Source organism: Phoenix dactylifera, chromosome 2 (assembly GCF_051530095.1).
Source record: "Phoenix dactylifera cultivar Ajwa chromosome 2, Ajwa_hap1_PhDact_Kaust_v1.1, whole genome shotgun sequence".
Taxonomy (NCBI): domain Eukaryota; kingdom Viridiplantae; phylum Streptophyta; class Magnoliopsida; order Arecales; family Arecaceae; genus Phoenix; species Phoenix dactylifera.
In genome coordinates, this window is record NC_143191.1 from 56,136,786 (window position 1) to 56,159,821 (window position 23,036).

The following is a 23,036-nucleotide window of genomic DNA, read 5'->3' on the forward strand; positions in this document are numbered from 1 at the left end:
ACCTCAAAAATTTGGGTCCGGTTCGGATCGACCCATCCATTTCAGAACTTGTTTGCACACCCGTGGGCTGCGACTCGCAGACTCAAATAACTTTACAGATTCGAGTTGGTCGGATTAGATCGGGTTAGATCGGATCGTAGGATTGAAAACTCATAATTATCTAAATTTCAAATTGGCCGGATCGGGTCGTGTTGGGCCTAAATTCAATAACCTAAACCTGATCCGAAAAATAGGAGTCCAATTTTGGGATCTGACCCGGCCTTATGGGTCATCCAAAACGGGTCGAGTCGGGGCTAAGCAAGTTAGGTCACGGGTCAACTCGACCCATTTGCAGTCATAATCATGACCACATGACCTTCTTTTTAACACTTTCCCACTTCAGTATTTCTTCCTTCTTGTTCTCTTTTCTTTTTTAATTGCGGTGCATGCACCAAACCGCAATCTTTTAAAACTATTTAAGGTCTTAATTTTTACGTACAGGCAAAAAGTTATGGACTATAAATAATTCACACTTAAGTAGTCAATCTTGGTTTGAACTACCAAATATCTACACTTTAATAATACAATAATCCTTCTAGCGTCCCTGCATTAGGGTTGGTGCTTCTTTACAAGTGATTATATTATAGTCATATAGCTAGGACAAAAGGCGTAAATTTTAACTCATAGGACAACACATACTCTTAACCCTACTCTTGTTGAGTCCCAAAATACCCTCAAATCAATGAAGGGACCCTTAGGGTTCCTGAGGCCAATTTTGTCATTTTATACTCGCTAGTTATTTCCAGAAAGTCTTATACGCTTCATACGCAAGATTCTATACATAGTAGTGCCTGTGTGTAGTTCAGAAACACAGCACTGCCCATATTACAGCTAAAATAAGCATAAAGATATGGATTAGAAGCTCCTTGGCACTTTCCAACCAGCCAGCTTGGTATGGACTGGCAGTGCAATGGAAATGACCCCCAAAAAAAGGGATCCCCTTTGTGCCCACACTTTTTCCTCTCTCTCTCTCTCTCTCTCTCTCTTCAAAAGCCATACCCAGTAGGGATCCACCTCCTCTTCCATTTGCCAGGCATATACTCTTAGCTATGCTACATGAAATCCATGTTATGGTTTCTTTGTATGCAGACCTTCTCCTTGGATTTGTACTCTTTTTTAAGTACTATATATTATTTGAAGCTTTTAGGCACTGACAGTGATGTTCTAATATTGCCCCCATTTTGACCTCATTGCTGTGCATCATTTGTACATTTCCCTTCTCAACCCCCTGCAAGTCTTATATATTTGGGCCCTTCCCCCCTCAAGCCTTCTCAGCTTCCCTCAACTCCTTTCATGGTAGAATTTCCAATGCAAGCAAAAGGGGTGGCTTCTCTTGTCTTGGATGATGTGATGGTCTTGGTCCTCTTTAGTTTTCCTTAGTATTCCTATTGTGGATATTGAATCTTGCAGCTGAGCTCACTGTTCTTGGGTTTGAAAGATGTAATTTTACCTTTAACTGTGAGTTCTATCTAGTGTTTGGTTTGTTTCTTGATATGAAAAAAGCCATCTCCACCTGGGCATTTTCCTTGTTTTGTTGCTCCATGTGTTATTTAACCTTGTGAAAGGATTAATACCAGTTTCTTCATGGATCTCCGTTAGCCAGGCAGAACCTAAGGCTCTTTTCCAGACCAGAGTGTTGGACCCTTGTATATTTGTAGTTGACACAGTTCCCAAATCATGTAGTCGTAGTTTCTTGATTCTATCATTCTATATCTGCCTCATTTTTGGGGGCAGAATATTCATTGTGAGTGCCTTTAGCACCTCTTCTTTGTGCGTTCTTTCTTTTGATGTAATTGAGATAGAGACCATTCATTTTCACTGATCAACATAAGTATGGAGGAAACATTTGTACCTTTGCGTGGAATCAAGAATGACCTCCAAGGGAGGTTGATGTTCTACAAGCAAGATTGGACTAGTGGCTTCTGCGCAGGAATCAGGTAACATTTTGATGATTATACAAGCACATATTATCCTTTTTTTTTTCAAGGTTCCATGCCAGAAGGTTCGACCCAATTCTTTACTTAATTATTTTTTGGCATTAGATTTGATATATCATGATGCGAACATCGTCATCGTTCGATTTCCATTTGTTCAGGATTTTAGCTCCAACTACATATATATTCTTTGCATCGGCAATTCCAGTCATATCATTTGGAGAGCAATTGGAGAGAAATACTGGTAATAAAAGCTAAATTATGGTATTAGTTTGCTTTTTTACTGCTGCGAGTTACTCCTTTTGCCTTTGGGATGTTGTTTGGAAAGGCATTCTTGAGAATTGTTACTATGTGCTATATCTGAATTTTATTTCCTCGTTGCAAGAAGTTTCATGCACCATAAAGTAATCAACAATCACTGATCATATGGAAAAAAAATGTGTATATTGGCAGATGGACTTATAACAGCAGTACAAACATTGGCATCTACTGGACTTTGTGGGATCATACATTCAATAATAGGAGGTCAGCCTCTGCTGATTCTTGGAGTTGCAGAGCCCACAGTGCTTATGTACACATTCATGTTTAACTTTGCCAAGGATAGAGATGATTTGGGTCGAAAGCTGTTTTTAGCATGGACCGGATGGTAGGTCATCCGATACGTTGTTTAAGCAAAATAATAACAAGTTTTGTCGACAATTGTAGATCAGGCTTTCTATCATATGTGTGTCTTGTTGTTTGCTTTTGCAGGGTATGCGTTTGGACTGCCTTCTTGCTGTTCTTGCTGTCTATTTTAGGCGCATGTTCTATTATCAATAGATTCACTCGCGTAGCGGGCGAGCTATTTGGTCTTCTTATTGCTATGCTGTTTATGCAGCAGGCTATTAAGGTGAGCACTTGAAGGATTGGCTCTTTTTTGCCTCTATGGTTGTAGTTTCACAAAAGAAAAGGAAAGGGTGGCTTGGTGCATTGAATATACTAATGTGCATAATTCTGCACAACCGATTTCTTTTAATGCATATTACTTAACAAGTTATGAGAAAAGGAGGTCTATAATAAAAGTAAACCTTTTTTTTGTGAGAAAACTGGTAGAAGCTTCATTAAATTAATGAAATGAGCAAGTTATGTTCTGTCAAAACTAGGGAAAAGTTTGAATAAAGTAATTCTCTATTGTTTTTTTACGTGAAAAAAAAAGTGGACAAAGTCAGGATAATCATATTTTTCATGCCTCGATTAGGAAATTTCTGATAGATTATTTTGTGTGCATAATGAACTTTTCAGCACAAAAATCATATAGCATGATTTCATGATGTGTTTTGTGATATAGGGGCTTGTTGATGAGTTCCGCATACCTGAAAGAGAAGACCCAAAGTCTTTGGAGTTTATTCCATCTTGGAGGTTCGCCAATGGGATGTTTGCTCTTGTCCTATCATTTGGTCTGCTGCTCACTGCACTAAGAAGTAGGAAGGCAAGATCCTGGCGCTATGGAAGTGGTACACAAAATTAAAAGTTGAAATGTTATGTAGCTTGCAGTTTCTCATGATAGCATAGACAGGGGGAAAAAAATTCATTATTCATCTATCTTAATTCACTAGCAATAATTGTTATTTTGCATCTGTGAAAATATAATTTTTTTCGAAGAAAATAAACTGCAATTTTTTTACAGGTTTTGTTGCAGATGATGTTTTTCCGAATTTTCTATAGAAAATCTCATTATATGTGGATGTTTTATTGATTAAGTGCTTTTTCCTTTTCAACTGCAGATTAATTTTTATTTCAATGGTTATTCAACATTGAGCTTAAAATTATCAAATTTTTGCAGGCTGGTTACGAGGTTTGATTGCAGACTATGGGGTACCACTAATGGTCCTTGTGTGGACTGGAATTTCTTATATGCCTTCTGGTAGCATTCCTAAAGGGATTCCAAGGCGCCTTTTTAGCCCCAATCCATGGTCACCTGGAGCATATGAAAACTGGACAGTCATTAAGGCATGTCTTCCCATGTTTTATTTTTCTGAACATTTTGGTATTGTTTTAACAAACTGATACGTGATCATCAAACATATTTTTCCTAAATAATGTTATCATTATCCTTCTACCCTCAATTAATAAAAGTTTTTCACTTTAAAACAAAGATAAACTGTACTTCCAAGTTGTACAGAAGTTGGCTTTTCTTTATTGGACCTCCAGTCTTAAGTAGTGCAAGCATGACTAACAAGCTATCTTGATTCGTCCATATACCAACAGGACATGCTGAATGTACCCTTCATGTACATACTCGGAGCTTTTATACCTGCTACAATGATAGCAGTGCTTTATTATTTTGATCACAGTGTAGCCTCTCAACTTGCTCAGCAGAAGGAGTTCAATTTGAGAAAGCCACAATCATTTCATTATGATTTACTTCTCTTGGGCTTTTTGGTATGTTTCCTCTCAACCACGTACAACACATCAAGATCGTTTCTTAAACTATGTTTCATATAGAGGGAAGACAGTGATGCTCCATAAGTGATATTAATCTTTATTGATAACTCATGTCCTCTGATTCTATGTCCTTGTTTTTGCATGGAAGACCCTACTATGTGGGCTTATTGGGGTCCCCCCATCAAATGGTGTCATACCACAATCTCCAATGCACACAAAGAGTTTGGCTACTCTCAAACATCAGGTAAGCTACCAAAGTCCTATTGTCCAATTAAATGGAAATACTAAAATTTTCATGCTGTAAGTTTGGTACCATGTCCTGACAGTATCTTTGCAGCTCCTTCGTAATCGGCTAGTAGCCACCGCACGCCAAAGTATGCGGCAAAATTCAAGCTTGAGCCAACTTTATGAAAATATGCAAGATGCTTATCGGCAAATGCAGACTCCACTGATTTATCAAGAGCAGTCTGCTCGAGTATGATACATTTTTCTTAGCATTTATTACTAGCTGCTCTCAGTGTTATTGTTCCTCTAAATATATGGTGATTTTTTCCTAATGCAGGGATTGAAGGAATTAAAGGATTCCACAATCCAATTAGCTTCAAGCATGGGAAATATTGATGCACCGGTTGATGAGTCTGTGTTTGATATTGAAAAAGAAATTGATGACCTTTTACCAGTTGAAGTCAAAGAACAGCGTCTAAGCAACCTGCTTCAGTCTATGATGGTAGCAGGGTGTGTTGCAGCGATGCCATTTCTTAAGAAAATTCCAACCTCTGTTCTTTGGGGTTACTTTGCCTTCATGGCCATAGAAAGCTTACCTGGAAACCAGTTCTGGGAGAGGATTCTCTTGCTCTTCACTGCACCGAGCAGAAGATACAAGTACATTCCACTTAAATATTATTCTCTGCTCTCACTTAACAACTCTAATTAATCAATAGCGGACACCATTATCACAACAAACTTCATTCTTGCAGAGTGCTTGAAGAGTACCATGCCACCTTCGTCGAGACTGTACCTTTCAAGACAATTGCTGCTTTTACGCTTTTCCAGACCGCTTACTTGCTATTGTGTTTCGGAATAACGTGGATTCCTATAGCAGGGGTCCTTTTTCCATTGATGATCATGCTTTTGGTTCCTGTGAGACAGTATGTTCTTCCCAAGCTCTTCAAAGGAGCTCATCTTACAGATTTAGATGCAGCGGAATACGAAGAATTACCAGCTATACAATTTAACTTGGAAACGGTTAGTTCAACTATTCATATTATCTCAACAATGACCATATGTGATTTTATGTTATGCTGGTTATGTAATTGTTCTTCTAGCAGGAGATCGAGTCGGGCATAAGACACTCCTTGGCAGAGAACAGGGAGATTTTAGATGAGTTAGTCACAAGAAGCCGTGGTGAAATAAAGCATATCTATAGTCCTAAAGTGACAAGTTCAAGTGGAACACCAGCCACTGAAATCAAGAGCATTCATAGCCCCCGGTTATCAGAGAAGGCATCTAGCCCCCGTGTGAGTGAACTCAGACAGGAGCATAGTCCTCGTCTCGGTGGAAGAGGGCCATTTAGTCCAAGAACAGGTGAAATCAGACCATCTAAATTGGGAGAGGGTGCTCGGGGCTCCATTTCAAAGTAGTTAAGAGGGAATGGATTTACAGTGTCTTTCTCTCTGGTTGTTTTCAATGTTGCTGATATGTTCATATAACTATGCTTGTGCCTCTGCTGGATAAAATATTACCACTTTCTATTTCACCATGTTGGCTGCTGTAGACTGCAATGCATTGTGTAAAATCTCTAGCCTCCATTTTTCCTGCTATCCTCCGAGTAGGGGAGCTTCTTGTAATATTGGAATTGCCCTAATAGTACAAGAATCGTTTTCGATTCAGCATATAGTTTTCTTTGTCTATATATATAAAAAAAATTACTTGACAAGTTTCCTCCATCCGTGCTTCGCCTGTTCTGTGTTTGTCTTTAATTATGAAGATGTTGTGTTGACATTTTATTGAACATAGACGAGCAAGTCTTATTCCATCTGGGTAAGGTGTTGAATTTCTAGTAGGTCATACAATGATGAAACAACAAGAGCCTAAGAATGAATTATGATGGCCATTTAAATTCAAGCATAAAAACATTAATCCGTGAAATCTCCCTTCCTTTTTCCATGATGTAAATTTTTCTAGAAGATGTAATTTTATCGTATCAAAATAAAAATGCAGGTATTGCATGTACAAGCTTCAAAATTTTACCATCACGGTATCAAAACCAAGTGCACTTCTAGAAACCCTCAATTTATCAAGTTTATCCAATGAACAAACGAGCTTGAATGTTACGAGCAAAATCCTTTTGCAGTTGTCACTTTAATTCTCACATCAGTAACCAAGTAGCACATTCTTGTCACTAAGCTAATAGATTGGCATGATTTCCAATATCAAACCTAAGTTCCATCATCCAAGTAAGGCCTCTGGTTGTCATTGTGGTTCTCAAATTATCTGGTGTCACCCAGGATAGTTATGCAGGTTGTGGATGAATGGTATTAGTAGAAATGAGTACTGTAATGAGGGTTATGAAGGAATGATGATTATCCCCTCTTGGTGCTTTAAGTGATTATGTTGGTCACAAGGACTCATTGAAGCAAGGAATTTCATGTTTTAAACATACAAATCCATTAAATTATCTTTATTTTTAACTTACAAGGATTCCTATTGGACCTGAGATACAGGTTACAAGGTTAATTTCGTTGGTGCAAAAAATTACATTCCCTAAAAAGATCTAAAAAATGTTCAACAGCAAGAAAATAGACATACATTCATGCTTCCAAATGATCCAGGTCAGTTTTATTTCATCTGGGTCCAAGTTATTCTTTTCATGCACATCCAGTTGCAGCACATTCACTCCCAAATAACTGAAGTCAAACTTTTGCCGATCGATAAGATCTGGTTATAAAATATAAAAGGCTAACTTTGCATCAAAGGAAATAAGTGTTCTTGCAATCATCTAAAAGAACTAGATAAAACCTTGTTTACTACATTAATTATATCACTTTCCTTTTTCTGATTTAAAGGAAACATAGGGAGAATTCGAGGTAGGTAAAAGAACAGATACTGATAGAACAAAAGGCTTGACAAGTTACTGATGCTAATCTTATTTTCGATATCCAATCCCCATCATCCCGGTGAGTCTTCGCCATCTCATCCATGTTCCCAATATGAATTGCTGAAAAAGTTGCATGAAATCAAACATAAGGTTAAGTTCGCTTAGAAATACACCAAGAACTTGAACAGTTCAGGAAGATGGCCAAAACATACCCAGCAGCCCTCCTTAAGCATCTCACAATTTCAGAGCTACAGCATCTGGAAGGATTTAGTTTGATAATTTTGGAATAGTATTCATAGCCAGAATTCCAGATGCCTCAGTATCTCTGCTTGAGATGCTTACGATCATGTCATCTACCCTTTTCACAAGGCATTCTATGATAGAATTATGCTTCTGTCATATCACTATTATTTATTCCACCAACCATCTTATACATCATAAGTTCCTTTTTGACGACATACTGATGAGAGTTGAGAAGGCATTGCTTTATAGACACTCTGTCATCCTACCAGACATTGAGCTCAAGAGAATCCCCATGTTTGAAGACGACAAAGAAGAAGAGCTGGCACCATACAAAAATAAGTGCGTGATGCTTTCTTCAACAGAAACTATGGCTTTTGAGAGCACAGTGCATTGAAAAAATAGGGGACAGTGTAGGAGAAAGCAGTGGTTGTGGTTTCTTTGGGACATGAGAGAAGGAAAGAAGCCTCTCTTGATGGGGAATACTTCATGTGTGTCCAATGGATCAGTGATCTGGGTGTCCAAGGCTTCTGAATGTAGGAGTTGTAGTTTTCCTGTCATTGACTTGAATGCAGTGGGAACCTTCTGAAAACCCGAGGGGTCTCTTCTAGCTTTTTACATTTTTCTTGATTCTCCAAGGTCATCATTGGAGTAGAGTTGACCATCTCTCTCTCTCTCTCTCTCTCTCTCTGCGCGCACGCGCGCGCGCGCGTGCACATGCATGTGTGAGAGAGTGATTATTCAAGTTTGTAGCATTGAAACTGGAAATCTGATTTTATCCACAAAAATATGGAGATCTGATCGAGAAAATAGCCCTCTATTACATCAAAACATTCAGCATAACACTCCTTCAAAAGAACATTAGCATCTTAATTTTAATCCTAATCTCAACACTATAAAAGCAGCTTAATTTTCCAACTTTTCAGTGTTCATAATAATTATCCAGTATTTAAAATCTTTATTAGGAGCCATGTACATGTGCATGCCCATTGTAAATAATATATAAAAACTCTGGAAACAAACAATTTTTTTTTAGAGAAAAACCACTAACATTGGAGAAAATAAGTCTCCCAGTTTAAGATTAAAGTTTCGACTGGGAAAACTCTAGGCAATCCAGCAATGAGTGCAGAGTACTGTTCCTGACTCTTTAGCATTCTTCTTTGTTTGGTTGCCTCTCTGTTAAATTATGATCTTTCAGGTGTGTCATAATTTTTCTAGTTTTGGGTATTTCAAGTTGAAAAAAAAAAAAATCTTTTCATCAAGAGATACTAGTGTTGAATACTTGAGTGCCTTCATTAAATGCATACTGCGTGCTACTTTGGGTTGACTTTATTCAAAAAGAGCACCAAAAGAAAGCTAATACTGAGAACATTAAGAAACTCATAAAATGAAGAGAAACAACAAAGCCATTATGACGCATGAAGGGGTCTTGGAGAAATACGATGCCAATATTGATACAGAATAACGAAGTAAAAGTCCACTTCCAGTAGATACCAACTCCAAAACATTAAAAAAAAGATACTAAAATCTAATACCAAAAATTAAATGTGGTGCAGGTCTCGCAAAGCAGATTTAGGGCTTACAGATATGGATTAGGTGGAAATTTGAATATCCGACAGGTTCTATTGAATGGCGATCTCTGAAAAACAAATCCTGTTTAGTTATTATGTACCTTACACAGAGTCATTAAGGTAATTAGTGTTCACCAATTTCAGAGAGGTTGCAGAGAAAAATATGGCAATGAGCTTCAGTGGGATTTAAGCCCTTGGAGTGCTTTGTGGTAATTGTTTTTAGAATTTATTTAGTGGAAATCAGTTTACACCATTAGGCAGACCAAGGCCACTGACGATTTTCAGCAGACATAACTCTTGCAGCTTGTGGTTGCGCTGGGAGGAAGGTCAATGGACTTGGGTACAATCAAGGCCTAGAATTGGGAGATTTTGGATTGACATGGAGTTGCATAGAATCGAAGGGAAAGAGGTCTGCCCAGAATCCTCGAGGCTTTGGTTTATATGTCAGCAGTGAGATCACAATGTTTTGGTAACCACACTTGCAGTAAGGATCTGATTAACAAAAAAAAAGAGAAAGAAATCAACACTCTGGTATCCATTGGTCGAAGAGAATGCATACATTTTGACTCTCAATGAATTGTTCAAATCCTTCCCATAAATGAAAGGAGTTCAGGATTTTGGAGGACCAAGCCTACAGGATCATAACAGGGCTAACTCTTGCAGTTTCAAAGGCAGTATGAGAGAACAGACACTGGATGAACCTACTATTTCATGGCTTTATTTTAATCTCCCACTTACAAGTTGATCTAATGTCTGTTACACAGAGTACCAGTTTCATAAATAGTTATACCATATTTCCATTTGTACCTTATCTTGGAAGTAGGCCAGAGACTAAAAGATACGCAGCAATAGAGCAAAGGACCGAGAAGTAAATCTTTTTGCTCTACAGGCCTGATCATAAAATGATGTGGAAACAGAGCAAGGAAAATAAATTTCCCTTAAGAAATTGCAGATTTAGTAAAGTACCTTGAACTGACAGGCACAAAGAATAAAGTTGTACTTTCATACCTGAACTGACCAAAATTCAAGTCAAATTGAGTTATCATAGTTGTTAACTCTTGCAAGTTTATCACTTTAAAATTACATTATTCAGACTGGAATATGAACTTAACATTTAAGATACATTAAATTTATGACCAAGCACCTCTATTCCCACCCAGAGATTAATAAAGAAACATGCCAAATTTTTTAGCCAATCATTTAGATCCAGAAAACTTGCGGCCTGTCATCTTCTCGGACTCGTAAAGGATGTGATTGATAAGGCCTCTAGCAGCGCTACAAAGAATGTATCACAAATTTCAGTGGCAAAGAATAAAATTAGGAAAAGGAATAGTGATGTTCTGCAGCAACTTACTCATCCTTTAATTTCTGTATCTTCTCAGGGTCAGTTTCATGCATGTGTTTCTTGAATTGCTGCCTCACCATGCCAACGACAAGCTCAGTGTTGTGTTGCTGCAAAAAAAAAAAAAAAACATTATTATATGATGACCATCTGCAACACTTAGAATAGTAGGACATTAAGAAAACGGGTGCTAAATATTTAAATCCAAACAAGCTTAAGTCTGGTGAGTAAACCCATCTCATCCTACCTAAAATCAGGGATCAGTTTGAACTGCAGAACAACCACAAAGGAGTGGAGAACAAACAACGTGGAGAAGAGTGTAGAAAAGGGCAACTGAATCTCAATTGCTTCTGTGGTGGAGGCAAGGGAGCTCATTCATATGTCCAACAGTCCAAGGACATCGCTTTCCTATAAAACTTTCTGCACTGGCATCAACCAATACAACCTCTTTAATTCCTTATTTGATTCTGTCTCAATTTTTACTATGAAAAAGTTTGGAGAGGCGTGGAGGAAAAACTAGAGGAGATCAGACTACGAGGATTTAATGTTGTGAAGTTAGGTAGACCCCAAGAGCATTTGAGCCAATATTGATAATGCAACAAATCTAGCACTGCTTAAGTCGCATTCTAAATTCCGACATAAAGAGACAAATGCATGCCAGATAAAGATCCTGCATGGGTATGACTAAATATGGATCTACAACCCTGGACAGGAGAAACAGGCAAGGCCACATGGTGGCACATCCCATTCTATGGGAAAACTGGGACAAGCCCATTCTAAGTGATTTAAAAACCTTGCAGTATTGGGTCGAACATGCAGGTCAGTTCAGTAAGAAGCCCAATTGGCATGAATCAAGCAGAACCGAGCAAAAAGATATGCCAAACTGACCTGAATTAGTGCAGTATTGGGTCGAAAAGGAAAGTCGGGTCAGTAAGGGGCCCGAACTAGCATGAACCGAGCAAAATGGTTTGGAGCGGTTCGGGCAATTTGTCCCCTTACCGACCCTAATAATAGAGGAGAATGCATCTTGTGGCCTTCTCCTTTTTTGTCCTTCAAAAAGAAAGTGGATTTTGTGGAGAAAATTCAGGAAAAAGGAAGAACTGCAGATTTTCAGCCTCAAGCCAAGACAAATCAGGTATTTTCTTTTCATTCTTCTCTTTTTTTCCCATTTTTATGCCTAATATAGGCCAAAAAGTGGTAAAATCAACAGATATTATGCCAAAATTTTGTAGTAATCCTAGAAGGGTTTTACATTAAAATTCGAATTGAAATTAATTTTTTAGATATTTTGTAACTTGGAGTGCATATATAAAATATGACCCCTAACTCGTGCACTAAACACAATATAAAAGCAAATTAGAAAAAGACCAATGCTTTTCTAGTAGATACTGATTGTAAATCAGGCAGCAACAATTAGATAGAGATATAGAGAGGTGCATCCATAAGCCTATGAACAAGACCATAACGAGAATTTTAGGTGTCATGTCTACCTATATATCAGGATAATATAGCCTATGTAAATCTATAAACTGAAGGCAAAACCAATAGAGTTAAAAGTAAGAGAAGAATAATAAAAATCAAAAGCAAGAGTTCAAAAAGAAGGTAACGATTGAAAGAAAGATGTAGATGATGAAAACTAGAGCATAAAATAATATATATCTACCTACCGAGCTAAAATAGTTGTTTGATGATTACAATTGCATCTATTGAGCAATCATACGCTCTCTTGAGATCAATATGAAATCAAACAACATTAAAACATCCTTAAATCATAACTCAAGATCAGCAAACCTCAAAATAATCTTCAAAATAAAAAAAATGAAAAAAAAATAAAGTAGTAGCGAACTGGTACACATATGCTCACCGAGTGCTAGTACGGCTGGCTCGGTTCGGTACCATACCGCACCCATATCTAATCAGCACGGTACTCAGTACCGAATTTGGGGCAGTTGAAAAAACTATTCCAAGTGATCAAATATATCTTTTCACATAGGCAGCTTACTGCAAGTCTCATGCATCCAACTGCTACAAAACATGTGCCCAGGTCTTAAAGTAGTTGTTGGACTCTGGAAGTTGGATATCACCTTCCACCTATGAATAGCAATCTCCTTGTTATGGGTGATGCACCAATCTTTTGTGATGACAGGTAGCTTTTCTAATTGACACTGTCAACACAAATGCCACACTAGGAAAACTAGGACATTTTGTCTCTTTGAGCCTCTAATCTTCTTCGCCATGTTTAGTTTCTTGGCAATACCCACCACCTGGTGTTGTTATCAAAGTGAATTTTGATGGTCTGAAAAACAATCACTCTGCTGGAGCTGGGTACAATCTTTGCGATAATGAGGATCAACTAATTTATGCAGGAGCTGTTCATTTATCCTCATGCAATGTGCCCAAAGCTCAATTGAGAGCTGCAAGGGAAGGACTTTGTCAAGCTGTCTTCTCCTGCAATGATTGTGATGTTTGGTTTGATGGAGATTCGTCCATTGTGATTGCTTGGATTAAGAATGCCACTTCTTCCTCTCATGATAATCCTCTCCTTCAAGATATAATGAGGCTATAGAGATCTATGCATTCCCTCCATGCAATGTCGGCCGAACTGAGCCAAACCACCTGGTTCGGGCACTGCCAAGCCGACCCGGTGCAAAACCGGGTCGGGTCGACTAATATTTTCGGTTCTGGCCTCGTACCAGCCAGAAGTCCTACCGAACCGGCCGGTAAGTGGTTGGTTCGGTGTAGACTCGGTGCAAACAGGCTGGTTCACACCGAGTCAACCCAGTTTCAAATTGGGTTGACATTGTTCCTCCTTGAATGATTGCCATCAGGTGGCCGTTGGATATGTGTGGACTTCCTAACCGCATTTGAAAGCGTTTCTGCTGCTTTCCCTTTCTAAATACTCCAAAAATAACACCGATTCAGGCTAATCAGAAGGATTTAGATATCGGTATGTATGTTGGACTTTAAATGTATGTAATTGATTGTATTATTTTTTAAATTTTTACGTCACTACTTGATTTGAGAATATTTTATGTTGTTCATTTTATGATTTGTATAATTTTAAAGCAATAAGATATATCATTTAGGTTAAACCGGAATCATAGAAACATCAAAAAACAAAAAAAACAAATCAAGAAAACATCAAATTAGACTTAAAATCATTGAAAAAGTTTAAAAAGAGTGATTACCAATTAAATATTCTTGAAAATTTAAAAAAATGGGCGTGCCGGTCCAAACTATACCGATCAACGAACTGTATCGGGCATTGACCGATACAGGTTCCGGTACCGGTTTTGCGGACCTTGTCTCCACGTATCCTATGTGTTCAGAGAAGAGACTCAACTAGCTGACTACTCGGCCCATGCTGCCTACATTGGTTATCAGAATTTTGCTGCTTCTTCCAACTATCCATCACATTTCCTCTATTTACTTATGGCTAACTAGCTTGGTGGTAAATTCCCTAGATTCAGATTTTGCTGAGGTTTGGGTTCCCTTTTATCAAAAAAAGTCTAGCTGAACTGTCCAATACTTGAAATCAAATGCATGTCTAACTTTTAAGTCTAAACATAGTAAACAATAGAACTTTAATATGCAATACAGTAATATAAACATAAACCTTGATTTTGGCAATGGTTTTTATGGTACAATTACCTCCTTGCCTATCTTAAATTAATTTTCTTTTAATCAAGAGTTTTTCCTTTGATTCCTTCATAGTAAAAAGAAATGAAAGGTAGTTGACAAGTTGGTAGAATGATCTTCTCTCTTAATGATTGGCTCACTTAGACAGATGGACCAAATTCCTTTTATCCAACTTAACCATCTAATAATTTTTTTGCTTCGAGTCACTATCAGTCATCTTGAAAATGGTCAGGCTTAAAGAAACTTCATAATATGGCAGGTAACCTCCATTTTAAGAATTTCATACCAGTCAACTAGCTATTATAGTATAGAACAATCCACTCAAACAATTGGACTTCAACAGTTATCCTTTTGAAGAGCTGCACTTTATGAATCTTTAAGCATAAAAGTTTATTTTATTTCTTGCTTGTCATACATTGGCCACCATAAACGCAGGAGAATAAAATCACTAGTTTAGGCATTACTCCAAGCATGAGATTACATTACTATCACAGCAAACTAAAAAAGTGGACACTTTTAGAGAAAACACAGTCTAGAACTTCCATATCTTATTGCATAAGGGACAACAATAGGTTAAATCATTTATCTTTTCTGCATCTCAATCCGACTCCTGGACCTCGTACTCAAGCCTTTCCAAGCATGATATGCTCACCCAAGCATTCTATGTTTGTGCTGATTATGGCTTACAAACACTTTGTCAAGCAATATTCCACAAAGACCACAAAGGAGGGCTACTTGACAGATTAGGCTTCAGATTTTGATTGCACTTTAGACATAAGCTAAATGGAAAGTAAAAAGATATGGCAGGGCCTTGTCAAAGTCCAACCCAAAAGCTTAAGCTAGGAGGTCGATACGCCCATGAATATATAAGCACCACTAGTAGGGGTGGCAATCGGGTCGGGTCGGGTCATAAACGGGTCGGGTCGGGTCATAAACGGGTCGGGTCACATGCAGGTCGGGTCAGAAAATCATAAACCTAAACCCGACCTGTTTATTAAACAGGTCAGAAATTACAACCTGAACCTGACCTGTTTATTAAACAGGTAACCCGACCCGTTTAACCTGTTTAATAAACAGGTAACCTGTTTACCCAACCCGACCCGACCTGTTTAACCTGTTTGCCCAACCTGACCCGTTTAACCTGTTTAGACCTGTTTAACCTGCCCAACCCAACCTGTTTAACCTGCCCAACCCGACTTGTTTAGACCTGTTTAGACCCGTTTAACCTGTTTAGACCCGTTTAACCTGTTTAGACCTGTTTAACCCGTTTAACCTGTTTAGACCTGTTTAACCTGCCCAATAGTTAAACGGATTAAACGGTTTAAACGGGTCAGACATCTAAAACCTGTATCCGACCCAATTAATAAACAGGTTAAACGGGTCGACCTGTTTACGACCCAAACCTGTTTAGGCCAAACCCAAACCTGTTTATGGCGGGTCGAACACGGATCGAGTTGGCGGGTCGGGTCATATTTTGCCACCCCTAACCACTAGAGTCCTTAACCTATCTGATGTGGGACCAGTTCTCAACACCCCCTCTCACATGTTGAGCCCTGGGGATGGAGCTCGAAGAGGGGCAAAATTAGTAAGTGGGAATGCGGAGGCATCAGTAGGCAAGCGGGGTCGTGGGCTCTGGTAGCATGTTAAAATCCAACCAGAAAGCTTAAGCTAGTATATAAGCACTACTAGAGTCCTTAACCTATCCGATGTAAGACTATCACATAATAGTTCTAATCACTTCTCCCTCAGTTTGTCTTCACCGAATTATTGCCAGCACTATCCCAAGAAAAGTCCACTACTCTCACATTAACAAGCCATAATTATACCTGAACATTTAGTCTGGAATTATTTTTGGCATACAATATGAAAAATACATGAGCAGGCTGCCTAAAACATTATTAGAGAATGCATGGGGAAAAAATTATAAGTGGATAAATGATGAATTCAGAAGCATGTCTCATATGCAACACCTAGTCTGAGGAGTGAGGAGGGAACCTTACTCATAACTTAAATAGTTGAAAAAAGAGAGGCAAGAAGCAAGATATCAGAAGGAGGTAATGGCAAGCACTAGGAAATTATTAAAAAATCCTAATTGTTTCAGAGGATGCAACCTCAGATAGGAATAAAGCAGAATTTACAAGAACTGAAGAATAGGAAAAATAACTTCTGAGATGGCTGAATGTGCCTTTTTGATTTCCATTTGTAGATTTATATGTAACTATTTTTCCAAACCCAAGCCAACTCATTTGTAGCAGCCTATAGATAGGATAAAGGTTGCTAATTACACCGTATACAACTAAAGCAACAATTTGTTTCAATACTCAATCAATTGACAATCCATCAGATAATGAGTTACTTAAGTCTACTGCTCTCCTGTATTGTCCTATAAGAATAAGATTTTCCTATGAAGATTAAACTACAATTATCCAGTTTGGATGTATAGGCAATTACTGTAGTATTACAAAAAATTGTGGGAATTGAAAAATGCTGCAGGGAATCCTGGTGAGACTTTCTCTTAGGTTCTCTCTGGTATTTGTTGTTTGGCTGGTTGCAGGAAATGGTATTAGGAAAAAAAGTTCACTGCAGTCAGAACACAGAATTAGCTATTATAAACTACATGTATTTAGTTGTTAAATGAACCCACTAGCAATTATGTGTTACAAACTGACTGATATTAACAAAAGTTGGAAACTAAGAGCTTTAATAGCTATCTATACCCTTCATCCACCCATGTTGTAACAACCTAGGACCTCACCCAAAAAGGCTAGCCGAAAGATATTTTTTTTGGATTCCTTATTTCTGTATAAGTATCCAAAATTTTCTTGGCGAATAATCGATGTGGGACTAAACACACGCCTGCACGGGTCCTCATACATTTCGCCCGTTCAAGTCCTGACGTTCTTGTCAGGCTAAGAATTTAAATGCATTTAAATCTAATCACAAGCACCACGATCGGCTCGTGATCAGCCTTCACGAACTTGTATTGCAGTGTCTCTTAGTCCACATAGGCTATGGGCCGAGTTTGCTCTGATACCATTTGTAACAACTTAGGACCTCACCCAAAAAGGCTATCCGGAAGGTATTTTTTGGGTTCTTTATTTCTGTATAAGTACCCAAGATCTCCTCGGCGAATAACCGATGTAGGACTAAACACATACATTTAACCCAAAAAAAAGAAAAAAAAACTATTTCAATATCCAACATGTATGCAATGGCAACTGATAACCATGCAATACTATTCAAGAATGATGCTTCAAAACAAACTGTTCTGACACAGCTATAGCAGTAGCTACAAATGGGCTTCTGATGTGGCATTTCAAAAGCATAAAAATCCAGCTTCAAAAAATGTGTCCATTGATCCATAAAACTATATCTCCTCGAGAACATACCTATGCCAAAAGTTCCCTCCAATCCTCTTTGACAGAAAGATGAACTTCATAAACAGTTCTTGTTTCGAATGAATTCAGTAGTCTTTACCAAGTTTTCATGTGCTAGTCCATGCAATTAATTGCAGGCAGTGGTGTATCTGTTGACACATGTCTGAACACAAGGTATACTCATTAGCAAGTTACCTCATCCTTTTGAATCCTTCAATGTCATGGTCAATTTCTGAATCTTTAATAGTTATGTATTTTTTGGTAAATTCTAACTTTGTTAGGTCTATATTTCTTGAACCACAATCAAAATTCATGTAAATCCCATTCATCTCTAATTACCTGATAATGTAATTTGGCAGGTAATGATGCTATTCTGACTGCATAGGGATTTCATGATAGAAGTATGAAATATCTCATATCATTAATATCACTCAACCGAATGAATTTCTCTCTAATGGGAATAGATAGAACAAGCGAAGCTAACTACGATGGTGCAGGTAGCTCTGATAAAGGAAGTGAATGAGATGATTTATGTGACTACATGCTACCATTTTCAAAATAATATGGTGCCCAAAATCGTTTCCATCAACATCTCGAACAATAAGTACTCATGGAAATATAAGCTTGGTGTTTAATTAACAAATAGTTATGTGAAAATACACCACAATAAAGTATACACTTGTAAAATCTCACTGTTCTTAGTAAGGGAAGGACCTTTTGTGCCACTATTTTGCATCCTTGTTTGTTTGTGAATGACACAAGTATCTAAATACCCTAAGGATAATTCAACATCATAAAATGTTTATTATTAACCAAACATCAAGAAGTGGTTGTCAAACTTTATCAGGTGCCATACACATTGCTGCTATATTCCATCCAAAGCAACAATCTAGTAGCTAGGAGTGCAAATGAGCTGAGCGGAGCCAAGTAGCAGGCTGCTTGGGCTCAACTTGGAAAATAAATAAGCTGCTCGAGCTTGGATCGAACTCGTATTGAGCTCAAGAAAACCTGTTCAAGCTCGGCCCCCGCTAATCTCTAGGCCAAGTTTTAGTCGAGCAAAGCTTTGAAATCTGTTCTAGCTCCACTCATTTCTGACTCAACTGAGCTTGAACCAAGTTGATGTTAAGGTGAGCCCAAGCTGCACATGAGCAGCTGGATCATTTGCAGCCCTACTGGTAGTTTCTTTAACTAATGCCCATCTGACCTATGATTTCTATAAGCTTGAAGTAGGAAGCCTTTATTAACTTATAACAACAAAGCATAATAACTATATCACATATAAAAGTGCCAATAATTTCTGTTCAGAGGGAAACACAGTCTTTTATTTTTCTTGAGTTAATCTCAGCCACTGAAGTCCCAAAATTAGTCACCTAATTTAATATGTACTCTACTCGCAGCAAAAAAAAAAAATTTATTAGTAAGGTACTCAAAGGGTCACTTTTTAAAACACAACTTATTACAACCTTTGATTTGAGTTAATTTTGACTACTGAAGTCGCAAAATTAGTCTCCTAATTTAATATGGACTGTACTCAAAGCAGAATTTTTTTTATCAATATTAGACTCGATGGTTTAGTTTTTAAAATACAACATATCAATTTTGTTAAATTAATCCTAACCATTGTTTAAAAAAACCAATGATAATGCATGAACCAAATCAGAATATCAGATTGTAAGAAATCTAATAAGAAACTTTCCATGAGGATTGATTTTTCTCTGAGAAACTCTCTGCTCCACTCTCAAAATATTATTCAAGAAACCTAGCATATCATCTCACCCAACAGACCAAAATTATAAACTAACCAAGAAGATAATATCCTTGCAATCACCACATGATCCATGGTTCCAATTATGGTCGGTGGAACCATTCCGAACCGGACAGTTTCAGGCGTACCGAGCCGTACCGGAGACGGAACGGGATGGTTTTATCAATTGAAATGAAAGCTGTTGACAGAGGGGGAGAAGGAAAGAGAGAAAAAGAGAGAGGGAGGGAGGGAAAGGGAGAGGAAGGAAGAGAGAGAGCGGTGGAGGCCGGCTGGTGGAGGGCTGCGGAGGCCGGCGAGCCACGCAGAGGAGGCGGAGGAGGGGCTCCGCCTCCGGGTCCCCTTTTTCGCCCTTTTTTATTTCACGATTTGTAAGTGAAGTTGGCAACGCGATTTGCCAACTTCACTTAAAAATCACAAAATAAAAAAGGAGTCCCCTCCGAGACCCTTGTTTCCTACCTGTTTCGAACAAAACAGAGGACCCAGAAGCGGGGCCCCTCCTCCGCATGGCTCGCTGGCCTCCACCACCCTTCTTTTCTCTCCCTCCCTCTCTCTCCCTTCTCTCTCTCTTTTTCTCTCTCTCGTTCTCCCTCTCCCCCGCCTCCTCTATTGTATCAGAATGGGCCCGGCATAGAATGGTAGGGGGGCATACCGACCCATGCTGCCGAGCAACTGGTTCGGGCCCCGGTTTCGACACAACAGACCTTGATTCCAATATTCTTTTAGAAAAAAAAAAGAATGATATCATGCAGAGGGTCACATATAATACTTTTGGATAGTCTGGATACTTGTGGTTGCACTTTCATCTCTCTTCACTTCTCCATATTGATGATCCACATTAAATTAGTTCATACGTTAGTCTCAACTTATTATTGACATACATGTCTGATCTTCAATTAAAATATATCCTTTAGATTTAACTTCTACCCACATTTTAACTCTCCATTGATTCTTTTCTATTTTAATTTTCCATGTTTATTAACACAAATCCTTTGTTTTATTTATCTTTTTCAAATTAGTGTGGTATCTTCCTTTCATTCTTAATAGAAAGGTATTGTTTTCTAAGGCCAGATATTAATACAGAATCGAAAGTGCTACCCACTTCAATGCAAATATAATAAGCATTTTTTATCATAAGGTATGTTTTCTTTTTCCCTTTCAAGATGTGCATTTGCATGTACCAATTTACTAGTTTGAAAAAGTAAAACACATGCTGACCCAATTGAGATAGTGCAAGCAAAGCAATCAGATTACGTTAGAACTAATATACCATCAAGCCCTAAGTTTTCTTCTCAATAACATACTACTTTATGTTAATATGATATAAGTTACTCTTTGTAATGCAACACTACTTGGTGAACTGAAAGCAGATGGAATCTTGAATATAACAATGTACACGCCCCACTCCCAACCACCTAATTCCCACACAAAAGAAATCAGTCGGCTCCACAATCTACACAACAACATTTATAATTTAGATGCTTGGTTGCCATTATTCATTATCACGGGGAACCAATTTTTTAGTCCTAACCATGTTTCATGAATCATAAGAGAGGGAGAAGGCCAAAACTTTGAAAACAAGAAAAGAAAAGAAACAGGAGATGGGAGGAAAAACCTGATGACCAATGAAGCGAGCTCTTCTTAGGCACTCGCGATACAACTACAAGAAAGAAAAAAGAGTTAATCTTAAGACTACTGATCAAGGAATCTTTTCCAGTTCTCGAATGAGGGAAAAAAAAATGAGGCAGAGTTCTTACTCTGATAACATTATCAGCAATCTCAGGGGGCAATGCTGCCTGCAGCGTAGGCATCTCCTTTTCTTCTTAACCTTGCAAACAACCACTGCGAGATCAAACATTCGCCATTTAATCATCACAATCAATCATAAGTCCTACCTTAAATAATCGAAGAACCTATAAAAACCCTAACAGTGACTAAATTCCAATCAATACATGTCTTGATTCAGATATTTATCATGAACACTCAGAAAAAAATACCAAGAATTCGATCAAGAAGGCAAAGAACATCGAGTCATAGACTAGATTTTGGACCAAGATTTCATTTTGTGAGATTATATCAACGGAATCCGATCAAGAATCAATTTGTTACGATCGAAAAAGCACAGTTCTAAGTGAGAAGAAAAGGGATTACCTCGAGAATCGGGGCGGCGGCGAGGGCGGCCGAAGCGAAGAGTGGGGAGGGGGAGGTGAAGAGGTCGGGTTGCAGTAGAGGAAGGGGGGAAGCGCGTGATCGGCACGTGATCGGACTAGAGGGCTTGGGGAGATCCAATAACGACAATCCGGCCCGATAATCACAAAACAACCGGGTTTGGATTTAAAAAAACTAGAGCCGATAAGCTTAACGGATCAATGTTTTTGGGTATGATGAGGTGGCGATGTAGTCAACTGCAAGTGGCCTGTGGTCGGTGAGATGGGGAAGAGAGCTAGAGCCAGATTAAAATGGATGTAGAAGAAGAGACAGGATGATCGAGAAAGCCAAGAAAATTTTCTCAAAGTGAATTTCGACGGGAGCATGCCGGTGGATGGTGCTTCTGGAGGTGTTGGATTTGTGATCATAGACTCCTGAGGCAGGCTGATGGCAGCTGGGGATCAGCGCACGCCGGGACTTACAGTTGTAGGGGCAGAGCTTCGGGCTGCTTAGGAGGGGTTGTCATATGCGAGAAGAGTCTCGGTGCCGAGTGGATGCTTCTGGGTGGCTTCCAGATAGCACACGTATTTCGGAAGACGAACAGGGCAGCAGACTGGATCGCCTCCTTCGTCGCCCGGCACTCTAAAGAGTTCCTTTGAACATCTATAGGAGATATTCCCTCCTCTTTGTATTCTTTACTTTCTCGTGATCTGGCAGGATATACTCACTTTAGAGCTATATAATTTGCCGTTTTGACCAAAAAAAAAAGAAGAGAAAAGAAAAGAAAAGAAAAGAAGAAGGCTGTTAAAGAGGGAAACAAAAAACAAAAAAAGAAAAGAAAGAGGAAAACAAAAAATCAAAACATGTATTACCTTGGAGATAGCGTAGCAATTGTTGCAATAGGTAAGGCCGAAGCAAATCTGGATTAAAAAAAACTCCCAATCCATTCTTGATCCATTAATAATCAAGCTGGAAAATGTGGACCGTACCCCACCAATTTATTTACATAAATCTGACCTACCCATCAATCCATTTAAATTTTTATTCATCCTATCATATATATAACTAAAAGATAAATCAACAAACAAAAACAGACTATATTTAGTTAGTAAGTTATCATCCACATGGTTCTTAGGTTTGGGAGCCGATTAATTTCCAGCTAGTTCGACTTAGATGATCCATCAGGTTAAGGAGTGAAACCTAATAGTTATTTTTGATTGATTTTTTCCTGCCCGAATTAAAGAACAATCAACCTGAACTTGTTTATTTCAGATAGGTTCATATGGGTTGGTGGCTTTGGGTTGAGTTTTGCCACCTCTGCTTAGAAATGTGGTGGAAAGTTGGATAGCTATTTGGTAATTATTCAAAATATGAAATCCAAAGAAATAAAATTTTGTATCTAAATATTTAAATTACAATAAAAGAAATAATAAGATTTAATATTATAATTATGATTCATAATG

At 38.3% G+C, this 23,036-nt stretch overlaps 2 protein-coding genes across 4 annotated transcripts; one reads left to right on the forward strand and one right to left on the reverse strand.

Moving 5' to 3' along the window:
* Window positions 1-822: 822 nt before the first annotated feature.
* On the forward strand, window positions 823-6,343 carry LOC103722668 (putative boron transporter 2). Of its 2 annotated transcripts, none has more exons than XM_008813304.5 (12): window positions 823-1,976; window positions 2,135-2,217; window positions 2,427-2,619; window positions 2,724-2,862; window positions 3,301-3,466; window positions 3,796-3,962; window positions 4,221-4,394; window positions 4,546-4,641; window positions 4,735-4,872; window positions 4,960-5,279; window positions 5,375-5,642; window positions 5,726-6,343. In XM_008813304.5, exons 1-12 carry the CDS (start codon window positions 1,873-1,875, stop codon window positions 6,035-6,037), a joined length of 2,160 nt encoding a protein of 719 aa, XP_008811526.2. In that variant the 5' UTR covers window positions 823-1,872; the 3' UTR covers window positions 6,038-6,343. The 2 variants fall into 2 exon arrangements, with proteins under 2 accessions (XP_008811526.2, XP_008811525.2); XM_008813303.6 differs by having other exon boundaries at window positions 994-1,976; window positions 5,723-6,343.
* A 3,935-nt stretch (window positions 6,344-10,278) lies between these two features.
* On the reverse strand, window positions 10,279-22,283 carry EMB2786 (COMPLEX 1 LYR-like protein). Of its 2 annotated transcripts, none has more exons than XM_039118088.3 (5): window positions 21,577-22,283; window positions 21,183-21,253; window positions 21,041-21,085; window positions 10,660-10,757; window positions 10,279-10,580 (listed from the first exon to the last, which is right to left on the reverse strand). In XM_039118088.3, the coding sequence occupies exons 2-5, from the start codon at window positions 21,234-21,236 to the stop codon at window positions 10,502-10,504; spliced, it is 276 nt and encodes a 91-aa protein (XP_038974016.1). In that variant the 5' UTR covers window positions 21,237-21,253; window positions 21,577-22,283; the 3' UTR covers window positions 10,279-10,501. The 2 variants fall into 2 exon arrangements, with proteins under 2 accessions (XP_038974016.1, XP_038974015.1); XM_039118087.2 differs by having other exon boundaries at window positions 21,183-21,267; window positions 21,577-21,712.
* Between the last annotated feature and the right edge of the window lie 753 nt (window positions 22,284-23,036).

Coding starts and splice junctions, on each gene's coding strand:
- EMB2786 (XM_039118088.3), bottom strand. CDS start 21,236: ATGCCTACGCTGCAGGCAGCATTGCCCCCTGAGATTGCTGATAATGTT. Junction 21,086..21,182: donor TTGCTGATAATGTTATCAGA/GTAAGAACTCTG, acceptor TCTTTCTTGTAG/TTGTATCGCGAGTGCCTAAG. Junction 10,758..21,040: donor CTCGCTTCATTGGTCATCAG/GTTTTTCCTCCC, acceptor TTTTTTTTGCAG/CAACACAACACTGAGCTTGT.
- LOC103722668 (XM_008813303.6), top strand. CDS start 1,873: ATGGAGGAAACATTTGTACCTTTGCGTGGAATCAAGAATGACCTCCAA. Junction 2,863..3,300: donor TTATGCAGCAGGCTATTAAG/GTGAGCACTTGA, acceptor TTTGTGATATAG/GGGCTTGTTGATGAGTTCCG. Junction 4,873..4,959: donor ATCAAGAGCAGTCTGCTCGA/GTATGATACATT, acceptor TTCCTAATGCAG/GGATTGAAGGAATTAAAGGA.